Here is a 12583-nt window from a genome sequence, read left to right as displayed (position 1 = left end):
TAACATTTATTATATTTAAGAAGGCTCCATGTTTCTAATTTCAATATAACCGACAAATAAGAGATGTGGTTTAATAAATATTCTTGTCTCTTTGAATTGGATTCTTTCATTTCTTTTAGTGCAATGTGTTTTCTAAAATAGAATTTTGACATTGACATGTGAGGATCTTAAGATTTGGTCGATCACATTGATTTTCAAGTGAGATATTTGTGGTTTACATACATAATTTAGACGCAAATTATAAATTAGGTTATGATAAAAAGGGTAAAATTAGTTAATAATTTATGTTATTTATTAATTTTTAATGTGATTTAACTTAAATGATTTGAAACTTACATCCAAAGTTATATATTAATTATCATAGATATAATGAAAAAATGTCGGAATTTGGATGAAGATCTTAAAAAATTATTGTTAAATTTCTACAAAAGTTTTCTCCTTCATCATAAGATAGTTCTTATGCGTATTATTGTTAATGTCGTGATAATCTCAACTATATCAAACGTGTATTTATTTTTGTATTGGCTCGAAAAGGAGGAAAAGTTGACTTTATAAGTCAACATCTAAATATGTTTCTCAAGATTTATTCATATTTTAATCAAATTAAAATAAATAAATTATATTAATAATATTATTCTAAACAATTGACGGACACTAATGACAAGCCAACTAGGAAGAGTCAAGCAAGAAAATTGAGCCCATACCATTTTGCACCACTAGACACAGCCCATACATATTTGATTATTTAGGAATGCAGTCCAACTCAAACGGTACGGTCCATCGCAACTAATAAGTGAATTCTAAATCAATGGGATGGATTCAATTTGAGTCCACCCAAATTCAAATATAAAGTTAAATTATGTTTTAATTAAATTTCAATTTAGATTTGTTAATTTCGAGCGAATTTCAAACCAGTTATTTTATATTCGAATTGATCTTAATCTAGACATTGTTTATAAAACTAAATGCAAATCCTAAATTAATAGGCGAGGTTCGACTCCAGATACTTGAGTGAAGTTTAAATTTATTCAAATATTCAAACATGTGAGTTTGAGTTAACTCAGATCAAATTCAAAAATAAATTATTTTTTAACTGAATTTAAATTTTAACTGATCAATTTTTAACCAATCTTAAACTGACTGTTTTTGAATCAAATGTATCTCAATTGTAGGCTTATTCATATTCAACCGACTTGGAATCCAGCCCTGATCGGTGTTTTATACAGACTTGTCTTCTCTCAAAGAAAACAAGGAAAAGCCAACAAGTTGTTGGTGAACACAGGCTCTAATGACAATAGTATTTGGTAAAAAGATTTCTCCAGACTTATCCAATTGTCTTTTTGAAATTGCTGTCAAGTGACAAAGAGTCTCATCCAAGTTCTTCTTCGTTAGACAAGAAGGAATGCCTTGAATCTATGAACATCGAAAATGATTTTTGTCCAATCCCAAGCTCTGAATTTATCTGTTTCTTAAGAGATCACCATTGGAGTTATCTTCACCATTGTTTTGTCTAACTAGGATTCCACATTGTATTTAGCTGAAAGGTTAATGCCTTTGCTTGATAAGATGAAGCATATAAGCCAAAAAAATTGTCTTAACAGATAAAAGATAGGAAAGTTGGCAAATAGAAACGGAGTAATATTAAATGTATAAATAAATTAATATATTTTCATATATTAATCAAGTTGATCGAATCAATTATACTAGCATGATATTAATATGATATAATTAAAATTTTATAATAACTTTTAAATATGTGATTTTAACATAACAGTTTAACCAGATTAATCTGATGGTTGAACTGTAACTTGATATAATTTATTTGATTTAATCTTGAATCAGTTTAGTCCAATATTTAAAATAAGTTTTAACTCGAAGCTGTACCAAATTTGACACCTTTTGATTATACTGGTCATGCTACTCAGTTTGGGTTTTGAAACACTATATGTGGCATGACTAAAGTTTCATTTTGATTATTAAGATGAGTATTTGTGTAACATGAACTTATGTTTCTTTTAGTTAGGGCTAAAGTTAAACTGTGCTAGCTTGGTTCGATTTGATTATAACTGAATTAAAGTTGAAGTTTTACCTCAACAATTCGACTTAAATCTCTCTTCAAAATAATGTTTATTTTATCGATAATACTATTAATTTTATTAGTAATATTAAATTATATTTCTAATAAAATCGAATGAGCTTAAACTTAAAATAACTCATATTTGAACTTAATTTGGTTTAAATCTAACCGTGCTTGAATCCATTGCCTTGTTATACTAATCTATTTTACTTTACTGAATGAAACAGTATACAAAATACAAATAGAACACATTTAATTTGGTAGCAATCAATATTCTGAAAAATGAATCAATATGATAATAACAAAGCCAAAATTATGAACGTATACTCTTGTCTTTGTAGCTCTCTCCGTCTTTTACATTCCTATAAATCCCCCCATCAAGGCCTGTTGATTGAAGCCATTTCTGATCCTTCAATGGGAGGAATATTCAGCAGAAGACAGCAAAGCCAAGCAGAAGCAGCAAGCCCAAAAGAAGCTTACAGTAAGTCAAAAAATACACAATGGTCAATGTCCATCATCGAGCTGTTGAAGCCAGAGTGCTTAAAGACGAAGAAGACGAAGAGAAAGAGGAGTAAGCTGCAACAGAGCTTGAACCAACCAGAGAAGAAGATTACGAAAGCCAGAAAGTTAACTCTAGAGGAATAGCTCTTAAATTCCCCGCAACAAATGATAATAAGCCTGAGTGTTTCAATGGAGGAGAACTTTATGTTTTTAAACATTTCTCTAGAAGGGTTCACCCATCTTTATCTTCTTCATCATCAACGACGAGTAATAGAGTAGCTGAGATGCTCCATGAAACTGAAGCTTCAACGTCAAAGCCAAGAGACAGTTGTAACTGCTCCTTGGATATTTCCGCAAATTCATGTGCTTCATCGAGCAAAGGCCAAAGTGGGAAGTTGAAGAAGAGGGTGAGTTTCAGGCTGCCTGAAGAGGCTGACATTATCATCTTTGACTCTCCAGAAGAGTCCCTTGCAAGTGATTACCAATCCTTGTAAATTTTAAAGCTATATGTATTTATAATATATAAACTATGATTTTTAAGTATTTAATTGAATACTTAAATGATATATTAATAATATAATTTAATAATTTTAAATTAAGAATGTAATTATAAATAATTATATTTATATAATTATATATAATTTAAATATTCAACTCAAAATTTAGTACATATAATATTGCTTTTGAATACTAATAATGATACATTGTAGTATAATTTAAATATTTTAAATTAAAAATAAAATAACTTTTAATCATTTAATAATAAATGATTATTAATATCAAAATTATTTTTTTATAATAACACAGCAGGAATGATGATTTCCTATCATTTATGAATAAAAAATAGGGTGGGGATGAAGAAAAACATTAAGTATGTTATTCATTTTATGGCAGCAGCATTATGTTAGAAAAACATTACTATCAATAAGATTTGTTGCAACTACGAGTTGCCAAAATTCTAACCCACTCCAACGCAAAGAACATTAATAGAGGCATTGATAGAACGCAAGTTTAGGTTGGCTGAGGAGCCAAGCCAGGGCAATTATGAGTAGCAAAATTTTGGGAATTTTGCACCTTTCTTTCTGAGTTGTTGTTATTCAATGGCAGCATTACTATAAATTTTCTTTCCCATCACTTGAATTGAAACGAAGCTCTTGAAACAAGGAAACAATTTCTCCATATCTATAACCAAAAATGGCTCCAAGACTGTGCTGTTGGTTGCTCAAAATTTAAAGAGAGGTTGGTCAGTTAGATTTGTCGGCAGAAAATGTGGTAGGTACGTGCCACGTTCTTCATTATAGTTGGGTTGAACCGCTACTATTTGATCGAATTTAACTCTATTATGAAGTGGGTTTGTTGAATAAATTAGTAGCAGATTCCTCATGGTATTTTCACTCCCATCTATCAAAATATTTGAAAATATGAAATTGTTCAAATAACACAAGTATGACCCATCAGTCCAATTGAAAACAGACAGGTGACATATCTAGCTCGAGTTATAATTATAAATACTTGATGTTATACAGTATCAAAATTAATTACCATTTCACTTAATCTATGATGTAATTTTGAGACTTTGAACATCTATTAATTAGATTAAAAAATGTTAAAAGAGTTGTCATCTTAATGACTAATTTGATTCATAAAGCAAATAATATTTTCACTATTAATAAATGGGTATAACAAACATTGAATTATTATTTATGTAATAAGTAATATTATATAAATAATATCATACGATTAAATAATTAAAAATAAAAAATTTAATTATATGATAATATATTATTATTTATACATGAATAAAGAACAAACAAAACTAAATACTCTAATCTTATCTTTTATACATGGATAAAGAAGAATCTTTTGTCTCTCCTCAAGCGGGAAATTTCCTTTTTCTTCTTCTTTTCCGTCTTGTGAAAAAATAATAAATTATTTATTAAATATTAAAATATATACATAATATAACAGTTACTTAATAGTTAAGAAATTAGTAAATAAGGAGGAGAGAGAGGACAAATAAAAAACATATATATCAATTCATGACTAAAATTAAGTCGATTTTAATCGCCTCTGCCTCTGTTTTTATGGGGAAATTTTCTGTGTGTTCGGGGCCCCATTTTCAGCCCCCAAATTGTCGTCCATAATTCCGAAATTAATATTGGGACAGAAAGTGAGGGGACACAATCACAGAAGTGTCTTGTAGTTATTATATGGTAATAATAATAGAACCCAAAAATTAAAAAGAAGTGACAGATATATGAGAGGTGGTGGCAACCCCCACCTAACGTTCTTCTCCAAGTAGGTTTGAGAAAGGAAGTTGCCAGGAAACCCTTGCTTACTTCCAAAGCAAAGCCAGCCTTCCTATATTACTGTAATTTATTAACTCATCTTCACTTTAACTTCATCCAAAGCTTTTATTTCGACACTCTCTTCACTCTCGCTCTCAGTCAGTCCCAAGATGGTTTCAGCTCTGGTTCCGATGATGATGATGATGATAATGATGATGATGGCTGTGAGCCTTGGTGGTGGGAAGTGGGCTGCAGCAGCCGAGGTACACCATGTGGTTGGTGGTGACCGCGGCTGGGACTTGCCTTCTAACGTCGATGCTTGGTCCTCCGGTCGAGTCTTCAGAGTCGGAGACAAACTCTGTGAGTTATTGTTTGGCTTGGCTTTCAAACATTCATCTTCAATCATATCTTTCTTCCTCTTCTTCATCAAAAAGAAAAAGTGAAGAAATGTTAAAAGAGTGCTTGTTCTTGAAGGTATTAGAATTGGTGTCATGTTTAATTTACAGGGTCTAAAATCCTAAGCGATAAATCAAACCTAAGTTTCTAACTTGTGACTAGCACATATACTACTAGTAAATTACAAATATTTATTATTAATAATTGTTTAATGTATATATAATTTTAATTATATCTATTAACGAAATATTAATATCAATTGTAATCAACTTACGAACCAATCCTTTAACTGAAACTCTGTGTATTGCTTGGAATATAGTTTGCTTTCTTCTTTTTCCTTTTTCTTTTTAGGCAAAAGGTATAACTTGCCCTCCGCTATGGAGTCTGATTTTCTTTTATAATTTTTTATTTTAATTATTCATTCTTTATCTTTATTTATTTATAATTTCTTGTACTTCGCACGTAATTCAATTTCACTCACGTGATACTTGCCGTTGGTTGTTGCGCGTGTGATGGCTAAGCAGGGTTCACCTACTCCGCGGCGCAGGAGAGCATCGCCGAGGTCAAAAGCAAAGAGGAATACGAATCGTGCGATGTGAGCAACGCAATCAAGATGTTCACGGACGGCTTAGATAGTATCTTGCTAGATGGGGAAGGGATTCGCTACTTCGTCAGCGGCAAAACCGAAAACTGCAAGAACGGCCTGAAGCTACACGTGGAAGTAGTGCCTGATGAGCACACACGGGAGAACCCAAAAGTCACCACATCAGAGGCTTCAGCAACGGGCTTGGCTGCTGCTCCCACAAGTCCTTCCCGAGCTTCGGTTCGTATCAGTGAAAGTTTTGTTCTGTTTTTTGTTGGGCTTGGGCTTTGTTTCATGGGCCTTTAATAGGCCCAGGTTTTTTTAAATATTAGACATTTCGTCGCTTGTATTATTAGAGAGTTGGCCCGTGTGGTTTGGCATGTAAGAGTAAGGTTTAGAATTATGTAATGGTTCATTTTGATTGTTCCCGACTTGGGATACATTGAATGGATCTTGTTTTGTCATGAACACTCATTCAAAAAGGCAGGGATGGATACAAATGAGTGAGGCCTACTCAAGCTCGGCGATAAGTTAGACAATAAAACCACATCATAGATGAAATAGAAGAAAAATCATTAAAGGAAATAAGAAATCACTAACAAAAACGAATTTACTACCAACTCACAAGAAACCACCCCAACTTGAATTTGATTTGTTCTAACCAAAAGTTGAGAAGAGCTTGAACTAGAGTCAACCCGTACTTGAGTGGGCAATGAGTTCACCAAAAGAGCCACCACCAGAAAGCTCCAAAGAAGGGGGGTTACCAGAGCTCAAAAAGGAGAATTGCCCAAAAATAAAGGTCATCAAAAAAGACAAAATGCCAAAGATGACAGATCTATCATGAACTCACTCGGAGTCAAGTTGACTCGACTCAAACTTAAATAGTGGCTAAACTACCTTGAGTTTGTTTAGTTTGTGTCGATCATCAAGATATGCCTCTTTGATCATAATGGTAAATTTGTCAATAAATATAGAACACCGAACACATGTTTACCGGAAAACATACAAGATTGCTTATAAATTATGATTCTTCACCACTGGAAATTTCCTGCGTAGAAAAGCAAGAAACACCAGCTGCCAATCAGTTTTTCCCTTGGAAATAGCTTTAGCTCAATTGTCCAATGAAGGAGGTTTGTAATATGAAAATGGTAATTGTATTGTGTCAGGATGCAATCATTTATCTCTCAATACGACGTAGTTGTTAGGACCGTTGGTCTTCTGTATCTTTGAAATTCTCCTCAGAATATCTGCAAAGGCCCTCTTATCCTGTGCCAAAGAAATAGGCCGCCATGTTTGATATATCTAGAATGCTAATATGTATTGTAAAGAAGCTGAATTTGAAATGTTTAACAATAGACAGAGCATACCTCAGAGGATTTCAGTCTTGCTTTGAAATTAGCAACAAGATCCTGCGTTGTCACAGGTGCCTTCTGCAGTAAAACAGCCCTGATTTCTTCTTCAGTGACCGGACCAGAAGCAGCAGTTGACCCAGTTTTCGTTGATGATGATGATGGTGTACCTCTTGAAGCACTGGCGCTTCTTGAACCAGAGCCATTTTCCTCCTTTACAGAAGTTTTTGCATCCTGATTCCCAAAGAATGAAAAGGAAAGTTAAAAACAGGACAAGTACCAGTTTAAGCAAATCCAAAGATATCAAGAAATCCAATGAGCAGGTTTCATCAAAGGCAGTGACTTACATTTTCTGTCTTCACCTTCTTGAGAGGTGCACTGTTAGATGTTTTTGCATCATCACCATTAGATTTCCTTTTACCCTTTGAAGACTTAGACACAGGAGTTCCCTTGGTTCCAGAAGGAGCTGGTTTTGATGGACTGTTATCAGCAGGCTCCTCCTTCTTAGGTGTATCCTTCTGCTTTGGAGCCAGCACAGAAGGAAAGCCGATGTCATCATCCATCTGATCAAGACAAGCAAAGAGCCCCATCAATAAAAGAAAAGTTTAGACAAGCAAAGAGACCCATATATGCAAGTTTAGACAAGCAAAAAGAGCAATCAATAAATGCAAGTTTATACAAGCAAAGAGAGGCATCCATAAATGCAAATTTAGACAAGCAAAGGCAACCCTAAAATAAAATAAAAAGTTTAGGGGTATAAGGAGTACAAAGCAAAAAATAATTTCCAATTCAGACAACATTAATTGCTTCTCAAGGCAAAGAGAAAGTTAAATGCCCATCAAATGTAAAAATTAAAACTGCACAACAAAGATCAATATAACCATTTATGCAGTTAAATGTGCGAGATTATTTAATTTGAAGAGCACCTAAGCTTTTCAGAAACCATCAAAAACTTTGTATTAATGGTTTCCAAAAAGCTTGGGTGTGCCTCAAACTAAACGATTGCATATGGGGTATGCAAAAATAATCCCAATTTATCCACTATATCTGTTCTAATGATGTTCGAAGTTTGTTAACGAGACAACCATAATTATATATCACAAAAACTTACATCATCGTCATCGTCATCGTCATCCTCAGCTTCTGATTCATTTAGCCCACTAGTTCGCCCAAGCAGCTTCTTCAACTCTTTTCCAGATTTGCTCAGTCCTCCACCCTCTTCCTCTTCATCTTCATCCTCTTCATCCTGCCAGAATAAATTTTTTGACATCTTAGCAATGTACACATGGAATGAGGCCATATGATACAAATTCTGACACTTGAGCATGAAAGTGGGATTAGATAATTACAAAATCTAATGGTTTCTTCCTAATCTGGTCCCTAGACCAAGCTCTTTTGCTGGTATTAAGGCCAATAAGACCTTTTTAAAGCTCCTAACATAAATATCCATTTGTTGATCTGATCTGATCTTCAATGAAATTGCCACACTAGTATCAGCTTCTCTCCACTCAACTATTGCATATCCTTTTTTAATTCTAGATAAATAAATGATCTGTATATTCGAACAATGTCATTATAACACAGATGAAATTGTCTAGGTGCAGCCCAAAATTCAGATACTGCTTTGTACAAATTTCCCAAGCACTCTAGAATAACTGAACAAAGCACAGAGCTCTCATATCATAGACAAATATGTACAATGGAGAAATTATCTGTCACCCAACTCAACTAAGCACCTTTTATATATTTCAAACATATGAAATTAGACAAACCCTCTTTAAGGGAGTTTCTTTCTTAAAACTCATTTATTGAACATTTATTGTAGAAGTAGAAAAGTATGGGGATGAGATTTGACAATCCTATATTGCTTTCTTCCTAACAGGGCTCCTAAACATTCAAGGATTTGTTTAAAATAAGATGTCCGGCAAAATGATTATGTTACTGTATCTAGTATCTGTATATACAGTATTATTCTTTATGGTTAATTCACTTCTTCCTTTCTGCTATCACCATTGCAACCAAGATATATATCTATGCCCAACCTCCTGAAATTTATAGTATAGAGTCCTAGGATCCTAAAGTAGCTGACTCACCATATTAAATAATCATGATCCTAAAAAACCGGTTACCACCAGTGGACTTAAACCTCTCTAAGTAATGTGAAATGATTAAGGTAAGTGCATGAATCACAGCAGAAACTGGCATTTTATGATTGCATGCATACTAACAGACCTGTTTAATTTCTGGCGGAGCAGGAACTTCAGGGGCTAAATCTTCCCGCTCCTCAGGATCATTACCAACAGCTTCATCATCATCAGTAAAAATTTCCTCATGTTCCCAATCATCACCTGGATCATTAAATTACATTAAGAATCAGGACCATAATCTTTTCTACTCAATAAGCAGTATAACTTGCATTTATATCAAAAGCAACATACAAGCATGAAGCATGTAATATATATTACATTTCAATATGGGAAGCCATATAATAAAGATTGATTATGGACTTTATCAGCTACCATCTGATCACATTGGGCGACATTTCTGACAGAAATAGACGTTAAGAATATAAAATATTGAAATCTCATTGTTTCCCATGTTCTCAAAGATGCTATACATGAATAAATGTGCCAGCTAAGTAACAGAACATTAATTCACCAAGCCACTTTGAACTAAGAATTGTAGTGCAACTTTCTTAACATAACTGGAGGTCATTGACTAAATGGATAAATGAATAAAACCAGCCAATCTCAAGGTGTTCTTAGCAAACTTTGATCAACCACATAGGAATCAGGATTAATGAAAATGCAACCCTTTTCAACAATTTACTTCTCTATCAATGATCATTTTCACCATTAAATCCTAGGACATAATAAATGTGAACACATTAGATTCATTTTAAGAGTGAAATTATCAATGAGATAGCCATAGATGATCCAACCTACCAACTGTCCAAAGTAATAGCAATGTTAAAGATCAATTTCAAATTTCATTCAGTTCATTTTGTGATGTAAAATTAAATAAATTAGACATTACTACATGAAATTGAAATGAATGGAGAGATAATCCTCAGAAATATTCAAAATGCTCACCCTTCTCAACATCGTCATCATCCAAATCAAGATCACCTCCTCTTGGACCTTCTTCATCATCATCACCACCGCTTTTATTCAGTCCAAGCCTATTCTTCCTAGCTGCCTCCTCTTCTTCATCTTCTTCTCCCCTATCTGAGACATTACCTTCATCATCCTCACCACTTTTTTTGCGTCCCCTCCCACCAGTCCCGGCACTCTCCTTGTCATCCAAATTTTTTTCCACTTCACCAAATGCAGCAGCTCCATTATTTGCAGCTTTCATCATCCATCTTTCATATCCATCTGCAGTTTTCCTCCTGTTCTTCATTTTTTCTTCAGCTTCCTCCAAGGTAAGTTGCTTATATTGTGCAACCTTGTTAAAATTAAACCTATATCTCACAGAAGCAGAGGTAAAAACTTTAGATGAAAGATTTATCTATTCAATCAAATAAATATTTCCACATCACATAATCAAGTACAGTGTAACAATAAAATGCCAACTGAAATTTTAACTAACTTATAAAGGGGTCACTTAAAAGAGGGGGAAGAGACTGTCAAGATCTGCACCACTAATTCATAGGTTACTGATTTGCAACTTATGTGTAAAGATAGACAGATAGATAGCACATAGATTGATATATGTCTTGCATACCAAGAACCAGCAGGAATAGCAACAAATTCTTTATTATTTAATACTAGCAGGTAGTAAGTTGCTGACTGAGCGCCTTCAAGGTGACCATGGTATTGAACCTGGCCTGTTTCATCCTCCAAGAGCCAAGGCTTATTCTTGTACTTCTCCTGCATAATGCATGTACAAACTCAAAAGAATAAGTATTTTAAGAACCAAATGAAATCAATGGTCGACATAAATTAACATTTACAGAGTGATTGGCATAGAATAAATATTTTTCAAGTGTAAATAGATGTCTTTAAACATTCTTTTTTCTCTACTTAATTGTCAAGGATTCTAGCTCTCTCTCTCTTTTTTTTTACCTTAACCGTAAGGAATTCTTATTTCTTTTTCTTTCTCTTTCCCTGTGTTAACAATGACATAAACCACCACCACCACAACAAATCAACTAAATTCCCTCTACTGTATTATAGCATCTCAACATGTTATTCTACAGAATCATCACAAAATAAACAATACCCGCAAAGTATCAGTAACTTGCCGCCCTTGTAGTCCCTCTTTCTGAAGCGTCCATTCTGAATTTTTCTTCTTCGTAAAAGGCGGTACTCCAGACACAAATCTTCCGATAAAGTAATGTTTGTCAGTGCTAGCACTCGGTCGAACATTATACTCCTACATTCAACAAAGAACACTAATAATAATTAAAACCTAATCATATAGAAACCAAACTAGGCAGTGAAAAAATGAACTGAAATTGGAAGGAGAGATGGACTCGAATCAAGCGAGTGACGATGGCGCCACAATCGAAACATTTGGCTTTGTTCTGAGCCATGGTTTGGCCACACGTGAGGCAAAGAGTCATGTGCTTGCAGTTGCTTCCGTACAAATCCACACCGGATCCGCATCTGCTACACGCCGACTTCAACGACAGGTCCAACGACATCTCTCTCCTCCTCCTTCTTCTTCTTCAAAGCCACCGATAATTTTAGGGCTTCAAATCACAGACATCATAATAATCTGTTCTTGTTGTTTATTTATGTAGACTTTGATCAAGATTCTGAATTGCGTTCCGAGTCCGATGGTTGATTGCTTAAGGTCGTTTCTATTATATTGATTTTTGGGGTAAACTGGGGTGGTAAGAATTTTTCCTTTTTAAATATTTAAAAGAGAAAAAAATTATTGCACTGAAAATTTTATATTTTTTTAATATTTTTTTAAGTTTAAATTATTATTTAAAATTATATTAGAAATACGTTAAAATTTTTATAAAATTTTTTATTAAAACGATAATACTTAAAAGTTTTTTTCACACTGACCTAATTATAAATAGACATAATTGATCATTTTGTATCATTTTACTTATAATCAAACATTTCAAATATTTTTCATCGCTAATTTTTAAAGAGTAATACTAAACATATCTATTTTTAAATATATAATTAAATATATATAATATATTATCATATGATTAAATATTACTTTAATCATAATTTAAAATTATCTAATCTTTTAATGATATATATCAATTTTGTAATTATTTATAGGCAAAAAGACTATTTCCCACCCAAAGTATGCTAATTTATCAAAGTTCCCCCTGTTAATTTTAAAAATCTCATTTATCCACTTATAAATGGTTAAAGTTAACGAAACCCTAATCCCTAAAAAATTTATCTTATTTTCGTCC

At 33.2% G+C, this 12583-nt stretch overlaps 2 protein-coding genes across 2 annotated transcripts; one reads left to right on the top strand and one right to left on the bottom strand.

Annotated features, from left to right (window-relative positions):
• The first annotated feature begins 4932 nt into the window (after positions 1-4932).
• Positions 4933-6313, top strand: LOC123218650 (umecyanin-like). The gene is made up of 2 exons (XM_044640172.1): positions 4933-5226; positions 5787-6313. The coding sequence occupies exons 1-2, from the start codon at positions 5037-5039 to the stop codon at positions 6149-6151; spliced, it is 555 nt and encodes a 184-aa protein (XP_044496107.1). The 5' UTR covers positions 4933-5036; the 3' UTR covers positions 6152-6313.
• An 88-nt stretch (positions 6314-6401) lies between these two features.
• LOC123218649 (transcription initiation factor IIF subunit alpha) lies at positions 6402-12023 on the bottom strand. The gene is made up of 9 exons (XM_044640171.1): positions 11672-12023; positions 11419-11571; positions 10921-11066; positions 10287-10657; positions 9427-9542; positions 8306-8440; positions 7542-7757; positions 7213-7428; positions 6402-7111 (listed from the first exon to the last, which is right to left on the bottom strand). The coding sequence occupies exons 1-9, from the start codon at positions 11840-11842 to the stop codon at positions 7019-7021; spliced, it is 1617 nt and encodes a 538-aa protein (XP_044496106.1). The 5' UTR covers positions 11843-12023; the 3' UTR covers positions 6402-7018.
• Positions 12024-12583: the final 560 nt, after the last annotated feature.

This window comes from Mangifera indica, chromosome 6 (genome assembly GCF_011075055.1).
Source record: "Mangifera indica cultivar Alphonso chromosome 6, CATAS_Mindica_2.1, whole genome shotgun sequence".
Taxonomy (NCBI): domain Eukaryota; kingdom Viridiplantae; phylum Streptophyta; class Magnoliopsida; order Sapindales; family Anacardiaceae; genus Mangifera; species Mangifera indica.
The sequence above is the reverse complement of the archived record's forward strand: the minus strand, read 5'-3'. Positions and strand labels throughout refer to the sequence as shown.